Source organism: Oreochromis aureus, linkage group 19 (assembly GCF_013358895.1).
Source record: "Oreochromis aureus strain Israel breed Guangdong linkage group 19, ZZ_aureus, whole genome shotgun sequence".
Lineage (NCBI taxonomy): Eukaryota > Metazoa > Chordata > Actinopteri > Cichliformes > Cichlidae > Oreochromis > Oreochromis aureus.
The window spans coordinates 30011215-30032973 of NC_052960.1; the positions used below are offsets into that span (position 1 = coordinate 30011215).

Genomic DNA, 21759 nt, shown 5'->3' on the forward strand with positions numbered 1-21759 from the left:
CACCTCAGTTTTCCCCCAGGTTCCCTTGAGAACGCTCTTCACAGCTACCTCACACAGGACACAATGTAGACATGTGCTACACGTTTTAAACAGCGATTTTGGAATAAACTTATGTATCTTTATATGTATCCCATTTCTTCTGCTCAAGAGAATATTTTAGTATGGAGATGATTTCGGTTGGGGACTGAAATGACTGGCCCAGAGCAGAAACCTTTAAAAACTTTATTAGAAACAGAGAGCACTCATTGTGCACACAGTTCCAGCATGGCTTCTGTTCTTGGGAGGAAATGTGTTTTCGCCCCTCCCCCCCATCATTTACAGTCAATGCTCTCTTTAAAAGCCACTGGAAAACAGTTAAAAAAACAAAAGAAAGAAAAAAGCTTCATAATATAACAGTACAAACAGTCTTCTCTTAAAAATATTAGAAATTATTCTTTACAGGCATGTAAAATGTAGTTCTGAAATACAGGGTGCGACTTTTTCTTTACTCAGAGCTTTTTATGTACACGCGCACGCGCACACACACACACACACACACACACAAGAGTCAAGGACTTGAAATCAGCCTGTCTGAGCTGAATGCAGACAGCAACTCAGAAGAGACCAGAGATGAAGTGCAACAGAACCCTCCAGAACAATGCCACCATCGAGCTTAGAGACCCAACACATGGAAGAACAAAAATTATAACCTAAAATTAATAATTTAATGAAGTAGTGAGGAGTTATCAGGGCTCAACCCCCCCCCCCCCCAAGAAACCAAAATCATGTTCACCAGCATCATGTTTAGAATTTGTTCAGATACTTCACCATCAGATCATAAACATATTTTAAGACAACTGAAGTCAAAATTCTGAATCCATAAAATTGTCTGTAGGAAAACTTTGTGACAATAGTTACAAAGGTAAGTACTTACATTTAAATCCCATTTGAACTTGTGTGCAAAAACGTGACCAATAAGTCTGACTTGATGCCAAAAGATTGATGGAGTCACCCTTTGGTGCAAACGTGTGACTAAGTAACTTAAGTGAATGTTTAAATCGGACAATTTTATTAGAGAATTCTGAGATCAGCTGTTTGAAGCTCAGATTTCAGAAGTCAAAGTCACAACTACCCACAACCCCCCACGTTCACTGTGCAAAGGAAGAAAATGTTCAGTGAAATTAACTCCAACTTTTTACTGGTTGATGGAAAACAATTCAGCTGAATTTTAGATTTTTTTTTTTTTTTTTTTTTTAAACTCTAAAGATGGATCACATTTAATGTTATTATTGAAATCAAAGCTACAATACTGAATCACAAGTATGGCAGTTTGAGTAAAACTAAAAATCCAAATGTTAAAACAAAAAACTGGTCTTTTAACATAAAATGGAATTTATAACTTATGAGAATCTCAGCTGTGAGAAATCAAACCCAAAACTTTACATCATAATTTCACTTTAAATAAAAAGAACTGAACAATGTTTATGACTGGCATTTTCACTCACTGTGAACAAGTTTAAACAGAAAGTCTAAATGTTTTTGAAAGAAACAAAGTGAAAATCTTTGAGATTTGCTGGTAAATATTTGGACTCCCCTGGTCTATTTTCTTGGCAGTAATGATCTTCCATACAATTCCAAAACTGACCTGCTAAACTTCAAACTCAAAAATAACTGAAGGAGCTGAAGAGTTGAAGTATTTTACACACACACAAAAAAAAAAAGCTCTTCAACAAATATCTTCTTTTTTCTTCTGCTGTAAAAATCAAAACATTTTTCTGTTTTTAACCAAAATAAAAGCTCTAATTCCATTTAAAAGAGACCAAAAACACTCACAGTAGAAAGTGAGGACAGTTTTTCTAGAGAACATATGAAATAGAGATGTGTGCATAATCAACAGCTTCACGAATCTGTTCCAGCTTAAATAATTCCTATAAACCCGTGACCTCTGACCCCTGCAACCAGACCAAACAGGGGAGGGGGGGAAAAAAGCACTAGAACAAAGTGGAGGGAGGGAAATAAAATAAAACAAAAACCAACCAAAGAAGGAGCTCTGTGGTGGCTAACAGAAAGTTTCTCATGTTTCCTTAAACAGGAATCGAGTCCATAGGTGTGGGGACGGCGCCCGTGGGCCATAACTGATGGAGTGACGAGATTCCAACAGTACGAGTCGACACTCACAGGAACAAAGTGGATGGAGTTTTGTAAAGTTTTTGTCTTATCGTGCCCTCAGAGGAGACACTGGGTGGAATCCGTGGTAAGAGGGAACAAGCTGGATAAATAGGCTTGGGTGGGCGTGTCATCACCTGCACTCCACAACCACAGTGTTCTGAGTGGGCGAGGCCGATGACGGACTCATACCAGTGTCTGAGGAACCTGATGAGGTGGATGCCATTGTGTTGGTAACTGAGACAGAAGGACAGAGACAGACAGAAAGACACCTTTTAGTAATGTAACCCTGATAAGCACATCACAGCGAATGGATTCATCAATGAAAAGCAAAATTATTCAAGACTGGAAACTGAAAGTCTTTTCTAAGAAACTACATATTTCAAACAAAAATTGGGGCTAAAAAAGTTCATCTTTGAACAGCTGTACGGGAAAAGCGTCTCAAGAATGAGAAAATACTGGAGCGTCCAGCACTAACCCTCAGCCTCCTAGTAAATCCACCACGGTACTTCAAAATACGATGTCGCCTTGTTCTCAAGTTTACTGCATTCACCAGAGTTTCTGAAAACTTGACTTCTAACTCAATTTAAAAGCTTCACCACGGGGATCTGAACTCATCCGAGATCTTTAGTAGATGCACGTATAGTATAAATGTGACAATCCTAGGTGAGTTTGCTTTTGAGTTACAGCATTTACAAGATCTTTAGAAAACGTGACTTTGAGGTCAAACTCAGATTCGAACCATCCACTTTTTTCAGCAGCTGAACCTACGGTTTCAATTTCGAACTCCTACATCACTTGGTTCTCAAGATATCTAGTTCACAAACTTGTGTCTGGCCTCCAGTGGGACGATGACAACACCCCACGAACACGGAGTAAAAACCTATCCATCCATTCTCTTCCACTTCTCCTTTTCAGGGTCGCTGGAGCCCATCCCAGCTAGCATAGGGCAAGAGGCTGGGTACATCCTGGACAGTTCGCCAGTCTGTCGCAAGCACGGGGAGAACATGCAAACTCCACATGGGCAGGAAAACAAGATTACATTAGCCATATAGCTCCACTGAGTCACATTCAGTGATGACTATATCAAGTGCACCCTGCTGTGCCCACCACTGAATTTCTGACTTCCGTAAAGGAGTCACTGGAAATGGAATGGCTCTCCTCGACTAGTCTAACAGACCTTTTCCACTTAGGTCGGCTCTATTTGGTGGTAGTACCTGGTACCAGGTACTCTTTCTGTACCTACTCAGCTGGGATTCCAAGTGATCCGAGGTGATTCAAAAATGTGATGTCATGCCACCGATTGGCTAGTCGGTGGCATCACTCGATAAGTCATGAGAGCATCTCCTTCACAAAAACCAAAACTGCCATTTTTAAAGACCTGGCAATGAGAGAAATGGCTACACATAAGAACCAACACTGAAACCGAGTCAAGCAAAGTAGGTACTGGTGTAAAAGAGCTCTAAGCAAAAAGGAAGCAGATGATGGTCAGCATTTGCCTGCAGGCCCCCTCCTACCTTCTCTTTCCTTCTTTTTTAGTCTTTTCCTGCGTCTGTCAATAGAAGCAACCTCAGACTTCAGGGTCATGTAGTACTTTCTGATCTCTTGTAGCTTTTCCTGGAGGAACGAGATCCTTTCTGTGCTTGACATGCTGTCCAGCTCATCTGAGGAAAAGTCAAAGTGGACACAGATCAGATTAAATCTCGATTTTAAAAAGAAAAAGAGGTCCAACAATTTAAAATTGTTTAGAATCTCTCAGAGCATCCTTCAGCATCAACATGAGGTTAAAGTTCAGGTGGAAGCACTCTGTTGTGTTTACGTTGTGCCGTGAAACATAAGTTTGCCCACAGTGGCCTATAGCTGTGTCATTTGACATGTTTGAATTGTCAGTTCATGAACTGACAATTCAGTTCAAAAGTGACACTGCAGTGTCACTTTTTAAACACAGGGCGCGTGTGTGTGTTCGTACCAAGTTGGAAGGTCCACTTGTAGGTGCGTTGAGGGGTGGAGAAGCTCTGTTTGTCTTGTTTGTGAGAAGACGGAGATGAAAAGCTGGGCCGAGACTTCTGAGACTTTGACAGAGACGAGAGACGAGACTGGTCCTCACTGTCACTACTGTGACCTGGAAACAGTTTACAACAGTTTGTAATGCAGTGGATTCACAGTTCTACTGTTAATCGGTTGGGTCACATTAACTCAGCAATGAAATGGCTACAAAAAACAACGACGTGCTCCCAAAGTGTGACGAAAAGCCACAAACAGAGGGCAGGTATATCGCCGACTCGCCTTTATTGTAGCGTTCGTGTTGCATGCAAGTACGTCGCAGCACACTCAGACATGTTGCTATGACAGCGACCACGCACATCAGGAGGTACTGAAGTGTAATGGAAAACCAGTCGATCTGAGTAGGCACTCATGGAACGAGGCTCACGTTTGAGCGGTTAACCATGGATCTGATTGATTATGTATGGAGCTCAGAAAATTAGAATAGTGGAAGAAAAAGTCTTTTTTGGTAACTTAAGGTAAAAGGTCAAATTTCATACGCTATATTAAATATACAGTGAGTAAAATATTTGATTTTTTATATTTATGATAATTTATAAGCTCATGAAAATCAGAAATGACAAAGTATTAAAAACATTTCTTTGATTAATCAAAAGGACTTAAAATACAGAAATGTTCACTGAGACTTAGTACTTGGTTGGAGCTTAATAATAAATGACTACATAAATATGATGTGGAATCATTCTGTGGTTTTAGGGAGCTTATGGCACTGCTGAGGTGTTACTGCAGCACAGGTAGCACCAACACTACAACTTCCAACGGGGTCACTGTAGATGATAAACTTTGACAGTTGTGCTTTTACAATAATAAATATGTGTATGTTACATTTTTGTGTCCAGTCAATTAAAAAGTCAATTAAGTCAATTAAACAATAAAATAAAATAGGAAATTAGCAGTTCAGTCTGTTTCACACCGAGTGTTTTAAGCACAGCTAGTGCCTAAAATTAGCCAAAATTCATTTCTACCTTTTCATAATGTTCTTACTTCGTAATATTTAATTTATGCTATTTCCTACGTCATTTGTTGTGCCCTTTATTAGTTTAATGTCTATTTTAACTTCATGACCTGTAAATGAAGTGACCTTTAATTTTAGTGGTTTCATTAGTTGTGGTTAAATGATTAGTGTTACATACTTGTTCTGCCAAATCTAAAAACTGTTCACAAAATCTGACCTTAATATGAACATAAATTCAATTTAATTTCAATTCAATTCAGTCAGAGATTTGAACTTGTCTGAGACTGTTAGTAGATGCACTGATGTATCAATTTGAAATTCCGAAGTGACATTTTTCTGAAGTTATTGCGTTCACAGAGGCAGCGTGGGTGTCCACTGTACCCCATCAGCCTTTCACAGCTGGTGCTAAAAACTTAAAAAATAAATGAAATACTAGAGACCACCAGTGTTACTCCTCAGCCTCCTAGTAAATGCAGCCGTGGTATCAAACTCCTACTTCAGTAGGAAGTAGGGTACTCCATGACCTGAATGTGCTTCTTTAGTTGTATTGGGATATTGTGATGCTGGAACTGAAACCATCCATGACCCATCTTCAGTGCTGCGGCTGAGGGAAAGAGGTTCTTGTATATGATCCACTGGCCCCTAAGTACAATTGTCCTGTTCCCTTAGCAAAAATACAGCCGCCAAAGCGCGTTTCCATCCCCAGTTTGCCCAGTGTGAAGAAATGGATTCTGTGGACAGTCTTATACATACTACTAGTTGAGTATCCAATTGACTGATTGTGGTCTGTGTGCCCATGTTCTGTAGGAATTTGGCTAGGTTGTAGTGGATTCAAATACTTATTTCACTCAACGACATGCTAATCAGTTTATAAATTTTGTGACATGTTTTCTATTCTCTCTCTGCATTGGAATAAAAACACTCACACACTGTTCACTTCTTTGGAAGTGAGCAAACAGAGGATGAAATGATCATAACGCAACTTTAAGAGTTCAGAATAACAGCAAGATTGGACATTTCTAAATTAAACAGAGCAAACTTCATCTGGTTCAACCTGCAGAACAAGTCTTCATTTGATATTTACAGTGCAGAACCACAACTGACCTGCTCCGTTCTTCTCCACCCTCCCAGGTGTTTGTGGTCGTTTCTGGTTCCGTTTTTGTTTCTTGGCTGACGGGCTGGAGTTACAGTCAGTCAGCCTCTTCTGACCTGAAGGGTCAGAAGTCATATCTTACTTGTGATACAATCCAACTGATAAGGTCGCATTTCTGTCTGTTGTACCATTGTGCTCTTACCTCTGTCTTTATTTTCCTGCAACGAGAGAGAGGTGGAGGACGAGGAAGCACTGCCATCAAAACCAGGGCTCGAGTCTCTCTCCTGCTCACCCTTTACCACACACCCCTCCTCCTCAGTGTCACACTTACGTAGTTGGTGCACCTCGATGGGAGTGACTTCTGGCAGAAAGGGCCTGGCCTGAGGCTGAGGGAAATGAGGCGTATGAGGGGAGGGGAGGGAGGAATGGATGAGGTGGGGCAGTGGAGGGGGGGCTTGTTGCGACTCATTGACTATAGGGAAGTGATGATCCAAGGAGGGGATGGGCTTCTCCTTCTCATCTGTATCATCCAGGTCCACCTCATGGCAGACCAGTGATTCTGGATCGATCTGTGGTTCCAGCTCCTCTGTATACGCCGGCTCCTGGGTTTCCAGAACAAGCGAAGCTGTCCCAGAAGGCATGACTGGTACCTTTGTGGCTCCACCTGTAAGATGCTCCTTTGACACCTCTTTCTGTGGCTCTTCTGCTGGGTGAGGCTGTTCCTCTGCTATCACCACTCCCTCACTGCTCTTCTCTGAGTGGAGTGGTAAGGGGAGAGCTTTTGGGGAAGCTCCTGCAACCATTTTGGTGGTCTCCTCCTGCCTTCTGTCAGGACGGGGTTTCTTTTCTGCTGTCTTTTGGTCTCCTGCCTTACGCTTGAGTGCCACGCTGCTTCTTTCCTCTGCCTCCTCCTCCATCTCCTCTGCTTCCTCCTCTTCAGTGGCAGAGTCAGTGTCCGAGTCAGCAGTAGACGCCTCAGGCAGGAGGTGTGGGGTGGGGAGACAGTGGAGCACTACCATTGGCTCATCTTGCCTCTTAAAGACGCTGTGAGAAGAAGGTGATAACGCTGGTGCCTGAGAGCGGCTGGCAGTGGATGCAGGGCTGGGGTTGGAGAGGGGGGCTCTAGGGGGTGTTTCAGAGCCTGCCTCCCTGATGTTGCTCCTACGACCTTTCACTCTTGGCGAGGATGCAGGAGTAGTACAGTTGTCCTCATCGGTGGAGGAAGGCAGAGAGGAGGGCACCTGCTGCTCCCTTTCAGGAGGAAGAGGTGGTGGGGTCCTGCTCAGACACATCTCAGGAAGTAATTCTTGCCTTAGAGACATTTTGTTTTCGTCTTGGACAGACGCCGTCTTTGTGACTGGTGACATTTTGTTTTCTTTGTCCAGATCAGCTGGCAGCACTGCAGCTTCCTTTGCAGGATTCTCCCCCTGCTCTGCCTCCTTCCTCTCTGATTGGTTTAATTCTTCATGAGCGTTCTCCTCAGGCATACTGGGACACAAGGCTAAGGCAGCATCCGGGAGCTGAACTGCTGCTGCACAAGTTGCTGTATTGCTGTTAGGAGATGCCATGACATTAGCTAACCCACTTGCTTGCTGCTCCTCTTCTGCTTCCTCTGCCTTGGAAGGTGAGACTTCAGCTCTGCCTTGCCATGGCGATATTTTTTTGTCAGAAGGGTCTTCTGATTCACTTTCATCTGAGGAGTTCCCAGAATCCTCTGCAGGATGGGCATTGGTTGGTTAGTTAGTAATTACTGAATGGATCAATTACTATAAACAGAGCTGTTCTCACCGTTGGATGCTCTGTCTGAGTCGTACATGCCAGAAGTCCTTCTGGTTCTTTTCTGGGGAGTGTCTGCAGAGAGAATCACACATTAGACACAGAGACAGACACCTCACTGTGATGGTCAATTCAAACCGGACAAATACAGCTTTTCCTGACACGTTGGATGTGTGGCATCTTGTGACATGAACATACACTATTGCCAAAAGTATTCACTCACCCATTGTACCACTATAGACCTACAAACCTCATGAGGCCTTCAGATTAGCTCAAGGACAGTGCTTAGAGACAGCGCTCCATGGAATAGGTTTCTCCATATCACCAGGTGCAGTGGTGTATCTGACGCCACTGCATGATGAACTGGGCCTTTAGTTCCAGTCAAAGGAATTCTTGATACTTTGGGATACCAAGTCATTTTAGATAGTTTCATGCCCCCAGCTTTGTAAGAACCGTTTGGGTATGGACAAAGCATGCTCATGAGGACATGCATGAGCAGGTTTGGTGTGGAAGAGCGTCACTAGCCTGCAAAGTCCTGATCTCAACCCACCAGAAGACCACTGGGACGAATTAAAGTGGAGACAGCGTGGCGAGCCTTCTTGTCCAACATCAGTGCGCTACCTCATAAATGTACACTACTGGTCAAAAGTTTTGAACACACCAATTTTCTAGTTATTTATTATAATTCATGTCGTTCCAGTCCAATGAATGTCTTCAAATGGTACAAAGGTAAGTGGTGAACTGCCACAGGTTAAAAAAAGAAAAAGCTAAGGTTACCCAAAACTGAAAAATAATGTACTTTTCAGAATAATAAAAAAAAAAAAAAGGCCTTTTTCAGGGAACACAGCATGGGTTAACAATTTAAACTGTTCTGCAGCAATGGACGTTGATCAAGCCTTGAAAACTGGTGCTACTAATTCCTACAGCTGTCCCAACTTTTATGGATTACTTCCCCCTCTATCTGCATAAAAGCAGTGTTGGATCACACTGTGGTACCATACCCTCATCAGCATTAGTCGAACAGTGTTGTACTGCAGAAAGTAGTGTGATGGTACAAACATGGTGAGAAAAAGGCAATTAACAATGGAAGAGAGACAGACCATGATAACACTTATAAATGTAGGTCTGTCCTACAGAGACATTGTAAAGAAAGTCAAAGTGTCAGTGAGTACAGTTTCCTTCTGCTCTCAGAAACAAACTGTGACAGGAAGAGGTCTGCAGACCCAAAGACACGACTGAATCAGAGGACAAGTTTCTGAGAGTTAACAGGTCGTGTGATGGCGGCTCACAGGACAACAGCTTCAAGCAGCTTAATAGTGGTCGTAGTAAGCAAGTCTCAGTTTCAACTATGAGGAGAAGACTTCAAGCTGCAGGTTTGACAGGACGAGTTGCAGCGAGAAAGCCAGGCAAGACAAAGAGGCTTGTCTGTGCCATGAAACACCGACACTGGACTACTGAAGACTGGAAGAAGGTATTACGGACTGATGAATCAAATGTGAAATCTTCAGTTCATCTCAAAGGAGCTTTGTACACCGTCGAGTAGGTGAAAGGATGTGGCATCCAACTGTCAAACATGGAGGAGGAAGGGTGATGGTCTGGGGCTGTTTTGCTGGATCCAGGGTCGGTGGCTTGTAGAGTGGGAGGCACCGTGAACCAAAACAGCTACCACAGCATTCTGCAGCGCCATGCAATAAGACATTAAGCTGCATAATTTTCAATTACAAAAAAAAAAGAAAAAAAAGAGAGAAATTGGGGTTTTCTAAAACTTTTGCCTGGTAATGTCCTTCTGGGAGAATGGTCAAAAACTCCCATAAACACATTCCTAAATATTGTGAAAAGCATTCCCAGAAGACTTGAAGCTGTTATAGCTGCAAAGGATGGGCCAACATCATATCAGACCCTATGGACCAAGAACTGGATGTCACTCAAGTTCATATGCTGGTGAAACCAGATGAGGGAACACTTTTGGCAATAAAGTGCACTACTGAGCGGATTTCTTTGGTATGGGCATGCTCTGTACAGCTTACTGTCTCCGTTGGCCATACTGGAAGTGTCAGTCCTGCTGCTTCTGCAATTGGATCGTCCTTCGCTACTTGAAGTTTTGCTACGCCCAGTGGAGCTGTTGGGTGTAGTCCTGATCTGAGGACGACCACGTTTCCCTACAGTTGGCCTGACAGCCGCCATCACTGCTGGCTTCTCTTCTTCCTTATCGAGCTCGTCTTTGTCTTTGGTCTGTTGAGTGGAAAGAAAACAGTGCGATGACAATAAAAAGGATCTTTGTCCTTATGATCTCCGTTCATCTCAGAGTGAAGCTCATCAGGCTTTGGTCAGAGAGTCAAGGTAATTCGACATCACAGGACACCTGTGCACCAAACAAAACCTCTCAGCTTTAACACTCCAGGCAGTCACACAGAAACATTCAGCTTTTATTCATCACATGAACCAATGGTTACTTTTCACCTGTATTTAATGAAGAAAGCTTTTGATCACATTGAAACTCCATAATTATCCATCCTTCAATTTCTGACATGGCATCTCACCTTCACCTTCTTCTTCTGCCTCTTCTTTGTTGCTTTTTCTACAGGCCATATAATTCGGTCAGCCTTCACCCACTCATCATACCTGTGCATCAGATACACTTGTAAGGACACACTCAAATACCACCAGGTCACACCATCACCTAACATCCCTAAGCACCTGTGACACCAACTTTATTTTATATTTTTTCAGAGTTTAACTGTGGAGCATCTCTGCAAACATAAAATATTCTAAAAGTCTAAACAACAATAAACAAGAAAAAAAAAAAAAGCAATTTCATGGCCACCACAAGATCATTCAGCAACACCATGTAAACCACTCAAAAAACTATATGGCAGCACGTGGCTGTGAGAGCAGCATCAGTGTGCTGGGAGAGATTAGTGAAATGGAGACTGTGCTCAGTGTGCTTTTCTACTCTTTTATTCCTAACGTGTGTTAAAACAATGAGGTGACTGCTAAATGTCACAGATACTGGCCAAAGAGCTTGAAAAGCTCAACTGCAATGTCAACACTGTCTCCATGGAGACAACAGGAGAAGCGATACACCACCTGTTCCAGGTAAATATTTGTTAAAGTTGTACAAAAAACACCTGAGGCATTTCCTGCATTTTTAGGTAAATAGTTTTATATGATTTTGTTTTTCGCAACATTTTTACACGACTTTTCGAAATTTTAAATTTACATTTCAAGTTATGAAAATGATTCATTAAACATGTTCGAGGTTTTCACAGTGAACAAAAAGCTTTTCCTACTCTGATTTTTGTTTGGTTTTAGGTCAACTATATTAATGTAATATGTAAAAATGGAAAAAAATAACTAAAGTCAGAGATGTGAGGGTGTGCTTAAAAAAACAAAGGAAAGGCACCATACGTGGCAAAGAGCTTTTAAAGGTGAAATAAAGTCAAAAACAACTGTCCTACACTGGTAGTATTCATATGCAGTACATATGTAGTATTCACTGTACACAGGCACCGCGTGTCTGACAGACTGACCTGACATTCCAGCCGTAATAGTGAACCAGGTAGAACTGTTCACCATTGTCATTGTCAGTCTTCTTGATGTGGGCCTCATAAATCTTCTGAGTCTTTCCTCTTCCGTACTTCACCCTGACCTTTGTTCCAGTTACAGTGTCTCCATCTTCTTCATTCTCACTCCTGACACACACACACACACACACACACACACACACACACACACAATATCAGCAGCCAACATCAGTACATGCCTGTATTGTATTATTAAGACTACTTTTAGCCCTTTTCCACTACCACCTACTTGGCTTAGCTTGACTCAGTTTTTAGGGTTTTCCATTAGGTGGTGTTGCCTGATACTAGGTATTGTTTTAGTGTCTGTTAGGTCGGGGTTCCAAGTGAGGTCAGTCAATCCAAAAATGCTTTTCAACAGACTACATGTCACTGACTGGCCAGTCAATAGCATCACTTGATGTGTCGACGGCATCAGAAAAATCAAAACCAATTTTGAAACCCAGAAACGAGGGAAAAAAAAAAAAAAAATAACACTGTGGTCCCCGAGTCTGACAAAAACATACAAATGATGTCAGGGGCCGTGGTGCTGTAATGAGCCCACGCACACTGAGCTGACAGAGTCAGGTCAGCAGTGGAAAAGAGGCTTTTGTTACTGTGTAACATTATAATAAAAGAAAACGTATTGTATGAGCTTATATGATTGAAATTAATGAACATATCTTGAATATAATAGAATCAATATAAGAATACTGTGATGCCATAACGTACAACAACAGAAGTTTAGCTTCTGTTAATATAAAAACAGTCTGAACATAATAGCATATTTAAATCATTTCAGATAAAACTCTCTCCTTCACATTTTTCACATTTCTGCATCAGTACAAACGATATTTTTCTTTTTTAATTCAAGTGTAACTTTTGTAATTATGTTTTTACACCAACTTCATTTTCACCTCATCTTTTTTACTCATACCCATGTTTTGGTTCCTATTATTCATTATTTTTTGTTTTTACCTGTCTCCTCTCCTCCTCTCCCCCTCCTCCTCTTCTTCATCGTCCTCATCCTCCTCGTCATCGTCAGAGCCTCTCTCAGAGTCATCATTTCTTCTGTTGCTGCGTCTCCTCACCTCCCTCTGCTGCTCCTCGCGGTTCTCTCCTTCTCCTGGTCCTCCTCTCTTATCCAGCTTGGAGGAGGTCTCTCTCTCTGCTTTCACCCGACTCCCCACGCACCTCCTCCTCCCCTGAGAAGAGACGGGGGGAGAAAACATTTCATGTGCTGAAATACTGCTTTGTTAGCTCAGTGTGAGCTTATGCAGCACACACTGATTTGAGGTGTCAGCATTTCTGTTGGTGTTGAAGAAATCTCTCACTCTTGGGGATGACTGTCTCTCCTTCACGTCTTCCTTCTCGCTTTCACTCTCTGACTCCACCTCCTCCTGTTTGTCAACAACTGTCTCCACCTTCACCGTTGGTGTAGAGGACTCTGTTAACGCTGCCCCTGCTGCCTTTTGACTGGCTGGTGTGGCAGGAGGGCGGGGGTTGTTGTGATGGATGGTTCTGAAAGTAATGGCTGCAGAGCGGCAGTACTCCTCAAACCCATAAAGGTACCTGACGACACAAATAAAGGGTCAGTGGTCTGTGTGGCATGAGTTTTGTACCTTCCTGTTGTGTTCGGGTCAAATCTGACCGATTTACAAATTAAAAAACTCATAAATATTGTGTTTTACATCCGATTGCCTCGAGGCCTTAGGTCATCCTCCACACTATGCACTTGAACATATAACAGTGATGAGCACCTCTTTCGTTGAATTTTGAGTGTTTTAATCAACTTTGTCACATCTGTGGTGTTCCCGGTCAAAGGTGACCACCATAGGAAATGAATGGGAATCCAACCCGCACACCCCCCTTTGGCCTCTGACCCCCTGAATGACCCATTGACTCACCCACTGAACTGAATTTGGTGATTAAAAATGTTTCTTATGTTAATTTAAGAGCTGTTAAAACTGACTGGTCAATTTTGACCGGGAACACTAAAGTAAGGGGGTGGGGGGTGAACACAACCGGAGGGTAGAGCGGGGCGATAGAACGATAACGATATGTATTGCGAAATAACTTTTTCTCGATAGAAAAATGAAACTATTGCGATAGGCCTCATCTCTCTCTCTCTTCCTGTCTTAAAAAAAAAAAGAAAAAGAAAAAAAGAACAGCCAATCCAAATTAAGTAGCGCATAGCCGAACCAATCACAGCGTCACGTCACGTGACTTGTTACGTACAGCACAAGTGCCAAGCTGCACATGTGTATTTGTTTGGGAAGCAGCCAGCCGCCGTGCCGGCCGGGTAATGGAGGAGATGAGTTTGCCCGCTAGAGAAAAATCAACCGAGAGCTTGGGTGAGCAGGTTACCGAAGAGAACACAGATGACGGTTCCAATGCCGGAGAGATTGTCGAAAGGAAGGGCCAGAGAAGTTCCGTAGACTAAAAGCGCTAATTCGTCATCGAAAACAACCAGGAGAATCCCTGCGAAGCAACAACAGTCAATTGAGTCGGCTTTCTCCAGCATCTTACCATATGACAAAAAAGCTAAGAGACATAGCGACATAACGAATGCCATAGCCTACCGTCTTGCTAAAGACATGCTACCAATAAACACGGTCGAAAATGAAGGATTCAAGCAGCTAATTGAGGTAATAGCTAAGCTATACAACAAGGAGAGATTGAGAATTTCCTTTTAGTTCTCAGTTTATTTGATATTGACAAAAGTTAGTTTGTTTTACAGAAGAACAGACAAAATTGACTAAGATTTATTTTTAGAATTAATATTTTGTTTCTAAGTGGAATTGACAATTAAGTAGTCCGTTTTGTTTTTTCTATTTTGAAACTTAAATGATTTAGCGGCTGCCTTTTGTGTAGTTTGCAATATTTGCCTTTATTTATCTGAAACTGAAGTCTCATGTTCTTTAAGTACATCTACCCTGTTGAACTTATGATGGGAAATAAATATTTAAATCAAAACAAGCTGCTGACCATTTCACATTTTACTTGTGAGCAGCATTTAAATCTTACAAATATAGTTATTTGGCTTATATCGTGATATATATCGTTATCGCCTGAAATGAAAAAAACATATCGTGATATGAAAAAAATCTTATATCGCCCAGCTCTACCGGAGGGTTAAACAGCCTTCCTCCGAGATAAGACTTTGCTACAAACACCCACACGACAGAGTTTTAGCTGTCATACTGACGGCCTCACATTTAACTATAATACTTTTACTAGGGACTGAAGCACTGAGAGTGAAACCTCGTATCTGTGTGCTTATTGCTGTAAGAAAAATCCGATACAACGCTGTGTCGTACAGCAGCGAGGAGCTCAACAGGGTTTATCGCACAGCGTAACTTCTGACTGACTTGCACTCGTGCTCATAAGAGAAGAGGACGCCGTCTTTCAGAATGCATGAACCTAGTTGGTTCATTCTCTGTCCACAGTTGCCTGTAAAATTATTTGAAATCCAGCAGCAACACAGTAAGGGCAATGTGTCTCACACACTTGGTTTTTCACAGGACCGCATCTCAACATGTCTGTGAAGGTTCTCAGTCATCCAACTCATCACAGTCTAAGGAGCACGGAACGAGAAGTGTCTGGACTTCTTTAAGGCTACATCCAGACTAATGCGTTTTGGTTCATGGAAAACGCGGCGTTTTGGAAACGCTCTCGAAAACACATACATTTGAAAACGGTGCTTTCGCGTCGCAGTGTGAACAGCGAAAACAGACTTTTTGAAAATGATGACGCATGTTAGTCATGTGATGCAGTCATGTGACCAATTAAACTAAGACTGCAAAACTAAGACCAATTAAACTAAGTGTGGACGTAGCTTAAGTTTCCTGGCTGACTGTGGCCCACACCTTTTTTCACACCTTAGCTCGTGATTAGGTAGAGGATCAATAGGGGGTCCACGACCCTCCAGGGGAGACTCTCATATGGCTTAAAATCTGGGACTCTCTGAGAACTCCGAACTCCTTAGAGCAGCACTCGTGCTAATATCACTTTGATAAATCAGCCCATGGATTCCCAATCTCTTCATGTTGTTTCGAAATGGCCTTAAACCCCCTCCCTGATTCATGAGCAGCATCAATCAATCCTCTAGACACTGCTGATGCTTTTACCTCCTTGGCATTATATTAAAACATACCTGAAGGCTGCAGACCAGCAAACTGCCCAAACTGCTTGTTTTACACATGCGTCACACTTACAGGGGATCAATTAACATGTAGTGCATTTGGTTAGCAGCACCTGGCTGCTACTTACCCTCTTAATTCTTAACACACTGTATATGTTAAACACCTTCTGCATATGATGATGTCACTTGTCACATGCTCTTCATGTGGCCATATTCACCTAACTTTATGATCTGCTAAGGACCAGCTAATTTTTTCCATCATGTTCTGATTAGGGATGGGTATCGTTTAGGTTTTATCCAATGCCGGTGCCAAACCGGTACTTTTGAAACGGTGCCGGTGCTTAAATGGTGCTCAAACTGGTGCTTAAAGAATGGAGAATACAAACTTTGTCCAAAAACCTCTCATGTTCAGCTGTTTTTTTTGTAAAAAGATAACAATGTTAGCCTTTTCTGCAGCTATAGGGCATATATGGTCTCACTCTTGGCTGGAAGCAGTGCTTAAAGAATGGAAAAAACACAAACTTTGTCCAAAAACCTCTCATGTTTAACTGTTTTCTACTTTTTCTTTGGTCATTTTAGCCTTTTTGGCCAGGGTGAAGGGAGTATCTGCCATCAAACAAGAAGACAGCCGCATGTAACTACTATGGTGTTTGCTAGTTCACCTTACATGCATTAATGTAATAATGTGGTTAGCCTACTCAATGTAAATTACACACGAACAACGTGAAGCTACTCGCCCAGAGGAGAACGGCTGCTGCTGCCATCATCATCCTCATCATTTCTGCTACGCTGACAGGGCTAGGGGCCAGGACTCTACTCTTCGGGTTTTAGGGGGATGTTGCTAACTCCGGGTCCGATAACAGGCACCACACCCGCAGTAGATGTGCCGGTGTGAGGTCTTGCAGCAAGCTATCAAATACTGTGCATTTCTCGGCTTTTAACAAAATGCTATACGTCGCCAGGTTTCTCATCAGATTCGAGGTGTTACCTCCTTTGCACAGTATCAGCTTAAAGCACTTGTTGCAGGCTGCTGAGTTTGCATCTTTTGCTGTGAAGTACAGCCAGACTTTTGACCGCTTCGCCTTGGGTGTTTTTAATCTGTAGCTCCGCTCAAAAAGAACGTACGTACCTGGGCCCGCCTACTATCCTTGCAAAGGTAAAATGATTGGCTAGAATCCAAAGTGTATGACATCTCAGGAAAAAAAAAAAAGCACCGAAAAAAAGCACCGAAATGTGCGCTGCTTTTAGGTCTGGTTACTACCGTTTATGTCAGAACCGGTACCCATCCCTAGTTCTGATATGATACTGTCACCTCAATAAATCAGCCCATGGATTCCTAATCTGATCCATCTTTACATGGTCAGATACAGAGTCAGCACAGCAGTATAATTTACAGAGAGGAAATATTAGAAAAATATCAAGAGGTTAAACACACAACACTGCCTGAAAGGCACACAGATGCTGCAAGTATGTAAAAACCTTGTATGTGAGAAAAAGGATTTTAAAGTCTTAAATAATCAGGCCGCATCGTAAAGATCTCACAGTACCATATCACCTCGAGCCCTGGGTCAAACCTGAAGTTGCCTTGTTAAGTGCCCAGTTCAGTGTAATGCTGAACAGTGCATCAAATGCAGACCTCGACCCAGATCCAAACAGAATCAGAACCAAAAAGTGAAAATTGCTTTCTGAGCAACTTATTGTTCTTACTTTTTGTAGGCAGTCTTGACATTGTACGACGCAGCAGAGTTGAGGACAGGGATGCCCAGATCTATGTAAACCTGCTTCCACACTGTACCAGACTCGATCTGAAACACATGAGGCAGAGTCACGTCACAGCTAGGCCCACACTCCTTCATGTTCATCAGCTGGACACACAGTGGAACTAATCAGGCACTAAAACAGCCAAGAGGACCATCAGGAGCTCAGTCCAGTACACAAAACCTCTCTCTGGAACAGCACTCACATGACCCCACACTCACATCAGTCATACGATCTACAGTGATGTGCACTGGTAGATGTATGTGTGTCACTGGCTTGACCTTCTCACCTTGTGGCAGCCTCCCAGGTGATAGACCAACCTGTAGAGCTTGAAGAGGTTAAGGTCTTTGTAACCCAACACTGGAGGCTTGTTGATGGGAGTCCCTGAAAGAACCAGAGACTGTTAGAGCCAAACATCACAGTTTTAGTATTTACAAGGAAACAAGACTAAAGACTAAATCAAAACTGACAAAATGTTTAATAGGTGAGCCAAAAAAAACCAAAAAATTATTAGAATTATTAGTTTGTTTTTTTAAAGAAACCTTATGATCACACCCAAGTAAGTGAAAAAGAAAGCACAAGGTTTGTTTTATCAGGACAACATAAAAACATATCAGGTTCAGATAAACACAACATTATTTAACAAAAATGAAGCCAAAATGGCGAAACAGTGCGTTTTAGTCAGTGAACACAAATCAGTAGGTCAGTACTCTCACTGCTGCATTTTGGATCAACTAAAGGCATTTCAGGGAGGTTTCAGGATGATGTGACAATAATGAATTACAATAATCAGGCCTAGACAGAATAAATGCACAAACTAGTTTTTAAAGCATCATCTTGAGACAGGATGTTTCCAAGTTTTAAGACATTTCTGCTTGAAGTGACAGCGTTTTAAGTAATGGTTTAATTACTGCCACCTTAAAGGCCTGTGGGATATGGCCCAATAACAGAAAGACACTGCTCATATTTAACATTAAGCATTCATTAATGGTTGGATTTCTTTGGGCAGTCGTGTAGGAACTGGCTCTAACAGACATGCTGAAAGTTTAGAAGAATTAATCATTGAAGGCAAGTATATGGACTGGTTCTTACACAGTGCTGAGCACTCAAAGCACTTAACACAACATGCCTCCTTCACCCATTCATACAAGTGCTGTCTGTGTACATGTCACACTCCAGTGAACGTATCAGAGAGCGTTCAGCATCTCGTCCAAGGATATGGTGGCATGCAGACTGAGCAGGCAGGGATTGAACCACCAACTTTCCAATTAGCAGATGACCTAACTTTTCTAAGCTACAGCTAGACCAATCAGAGAGAAACAGTCTAAATGAATATCAGCAACACTAAAAGTAGCTGTATGTGATGATTCCTTTATGGAAGGATTTTCCTGGCTAAACTACTGCAGCTATTTCCTTCCTTGTTTCACTTTATAGTAATGCTGAAAAGCTGTTTCCAATCAGATGCTTTATAGATGGTCCTGAATCAAAATCTGATGGTACTATTCAGCATTCATCACTGGCTGAAATACAGCCCCAAACCACGTGTTTACTGATGGCTACAGATAGGGCTGCTCAATTAATCGAATTTTAATCTCGATTACGATCTGGATTTTCAACGATCATTAAAAATGACTGAGCCGATTATTAGCACCTCCCTCGTGCTTTACTCTCGCGCTGCTCCGTGTGGCAAATCGAGCGCACCTCTCTGCGTTTCGAACACGCGTCACAACAATTAAGAGGACCCGAGGGAAGCTCGGAAAGCTAAGCAGAAGTTATTTGGAGAGGAGAGGATAATGGCTGCTGAAGAAAGAATGCCGTTGGTTGAAAAGAGGTAAAAGCGACTTCAGTGGTGTGGAAACCAATGTTCCTCTAAGCTGCGCCGTGCGCAATTGCACACTGTTGGCACGGTCTCTGCGCACAGAAAATCTGCGTTGCGCACAAAAAAAATCTAACCTGAATTGAAATTAAAATTAAAACTTTAACAATCCTGTTTTGCAGTGTTAGTCAGTGACTGGCTGCTCCTGTGTGGGATTAGAACGATGCCACCTTATCCTATAGTCCAGCCAATGATGCGATTCACATTCGTATATACGCAGCCAATCAACGTCGCTGACAGGCTATGACAGCGTCCTTATGTGCCGACACCGGTGTTTTAGCTAGCAAAGCGGCGTGGCTGATGTGCAGTGAAGCCACGTTAATGACAACGTGTCCAACCATTGGAGATGTGAGCAGAACAGACGGAACAACTGATGGAAAAAGTGTGGACTTTATACCAGTTTTTAAATTGTGTTGATCGGCCACGTAAAACCAGAGTTATGATAAAAATATCTGCAATGTTTGGTTTTCTTCCTGAATACTATTGTTGTTTATATTTACTGCGGGAAGAAACGGTAAAAACGGCGTTTTATAAGGAAAACGCTGGAAAGCACTCTCCGCCTGTGAGCAAAAACAAAACCAAAAAACCCCCCTCCCTTTCCTATTGGTCGAAAAAAGTACCGTGTTGACCAATCAAAAATGATATAACAGCGTGGCATCTAGTTGTTAAGAAACGGGGGAAGTTTTAGGAGTGATGGTGTTCTGAGATGTGAGAGATTTGAGGCGTTTAGCGCAAATCTTGTGTAGTTAGTGTGTAGTTAGTGTGTAGTGTAGTCAATAGTTTTGTTGTGTGTGTCAGAACAATGAGGCGGCTGCTGAATGTTACAGGTGTTACAGCAGTGATACATCTCCTGTTGTCAGGCCTGCAGGTATCAGGCTGTTGTTCTCCTTTATCTCATAGTGGACAGAAATTATCTTTTGGAGTGGCACAAATAATTTGTGTGGCATCAGATTTGATGCAGAACAGCTGATTGTTCTGTAAATAGTTTGAAATGTTTATTTAAAAAAACCTTGGCTGCATTAAAAAAAAAATAGCTGCAAAAACTTTGTTGTTTGCCAAACTGAGTTACTTTTTGAAGTAGTAACTATATAATTAATTGCCCAACATTGGTCATTATATACTGTATTTTGCAGACAGAGTTACAGACTCTCTCCCAGACCACAGACTCATGATACAAGTCAGAGCTTTATGAAAAAAAAGAAAAGAAAGTTTTGTTTTCAAAATTGGAGTTCAAGTTATTTTTACTTCCAATAGTGTTAACATACTACACAGGTCATGAACAGGATTTTTTACATTTTCATTGTAAGTGGGCTAAAGCAGTTAATTAAAAGTAGTCTAACATAAATGTAAATGCTGTAATTTGATTATTTTAATAAACCATGTAACTTGGATGGATTCGACGCTGGCGTGACCACAGCGCACACGTCTGATGTCGCTCACAGTGGTCCAAGGGACGCTCAGGGAGTTTGTGTGTTCGCTCAGACACATGAAATATTTGAGGAACATTGGTGGAAACATTATGGGTTCGCAGAGTCAGGCGTGGATCAAATATTGTGCAGTATTTTGAAGTTCACTAAACATAGATGTTTACATTTTCATTTATTTTTATATTGCAAACATTTGCACTGTAATCAGTATTTGCACACTATTTTATATTATTTTTTGACAATCTTTAAAGCCATTATTCAATACATTGTTATTGTTAATAAATATCGTCAAATAATCGAGATCTCAATTTCAGTGAAAATAATCGTGATTATCATTTTTGCCATAATTGAGCAGCCCTAGCTACAGACATTCACTGTTGCAACTCTCTCCTGACTTTGTCTTGTGAACCATAACCTTCAAATTCAGATTGATTCAATTTGTATTTATTTACCTTGAGGTGACTATTTTTAAGGTAAAGACCCTACAGTAATACAGAAAAACCCCAGCTCCGATTGGTTGAGAGTGAGGTGAGAAAACCTGTGGCCACCAATTTCCAGTTCAGGCTTCATGTAACGAACAGTAGATGGATCACCTGAAGGGCCAGATGCATCTCTCAGGTCTTTTTTTTTTTTTTTTTTTTTTTTTAAAAAAGGCCTCGCACCACACCATACCAAGGTATGCTAACTTTAAGAGAATTGGCTCTCGGGGAATCCCCTGATTGGTGCAAAAATACAGTTTTAAGCCTGACAAACTGGGTTAATTTCGGTTTAACTAAAAGAACGTTTATGCAACAGAATCGAATAACCCTAAAGATACAATTTAAAACTGTTTCTTTGCGAAGTTGTTCCAGTTCAGACATAACATCAGTTCATCTCTTGAGTTTGGTGCATTTTTTTATGCTTGACAGATTCATAGGTCAGCGTTAAGCAGCTCAACAAAATAAATGGGTACATGAATAGG

General features: G+C 41.8%; 1 protein-coding gene across 1 annotated transcript in view; it reads right to left on the reverse strand.

Annotated features, from left to right (window-relative positions):
- Window positions 1-208: 208 nt before the first annotated feature.
- The window catches only part of arid4a (AT rich interactive domain 4A (RBP1-like)), a 42636-nt gene continuing 21085 nt past the window's right edge, over window positions 209-21759 (reverse strand). The window contains exons 13-25 of the mRNA XM_039603787.1: window positions 17785-17879; window positions 17445-17542; window positions 12928-13165; window positions 12572-12798; window positions 11564-11725; window positions 10574-10655; window positions 10061-10265; window positions 8046-8108; window positions 6460-7971; window positions 6269-6373; window positions 4115-4267; window positions 3663-3809; window positions 209-2382 (exon numbers count right to left, since the gene is read on the reverse strand). Coding sequence (XP_039459721.1) covers window positions 2279-2382; window positions 3663-3809; window positions 4115-4267; window positions 6269-6373; window positions 6460-7971; window positions 8046-8108; window positions 10061-10265; window positions 10574-10655; window positions 11564-11725; window positions 12572-12798; window positions 12928-13165; window positions 17445-17542; window positions 17785-17879 — 3191 coding nt within the window. The 3' untranslated portion in view covers window positions 209-2278. The remainder of the gene's footprint in view (window positions 2383-3662; window positions 3810-4114; window positions 4268-6268; window positions 6374-6459; window positions 7972-8045; window positions 8109-10060; window positions 10266-10573; window positions 10656-11563; window positions 11726-12571; window positions 12799-12927; window positions 13166-17444; window positions 17543-17784; window positions 17880-21759) is intronic.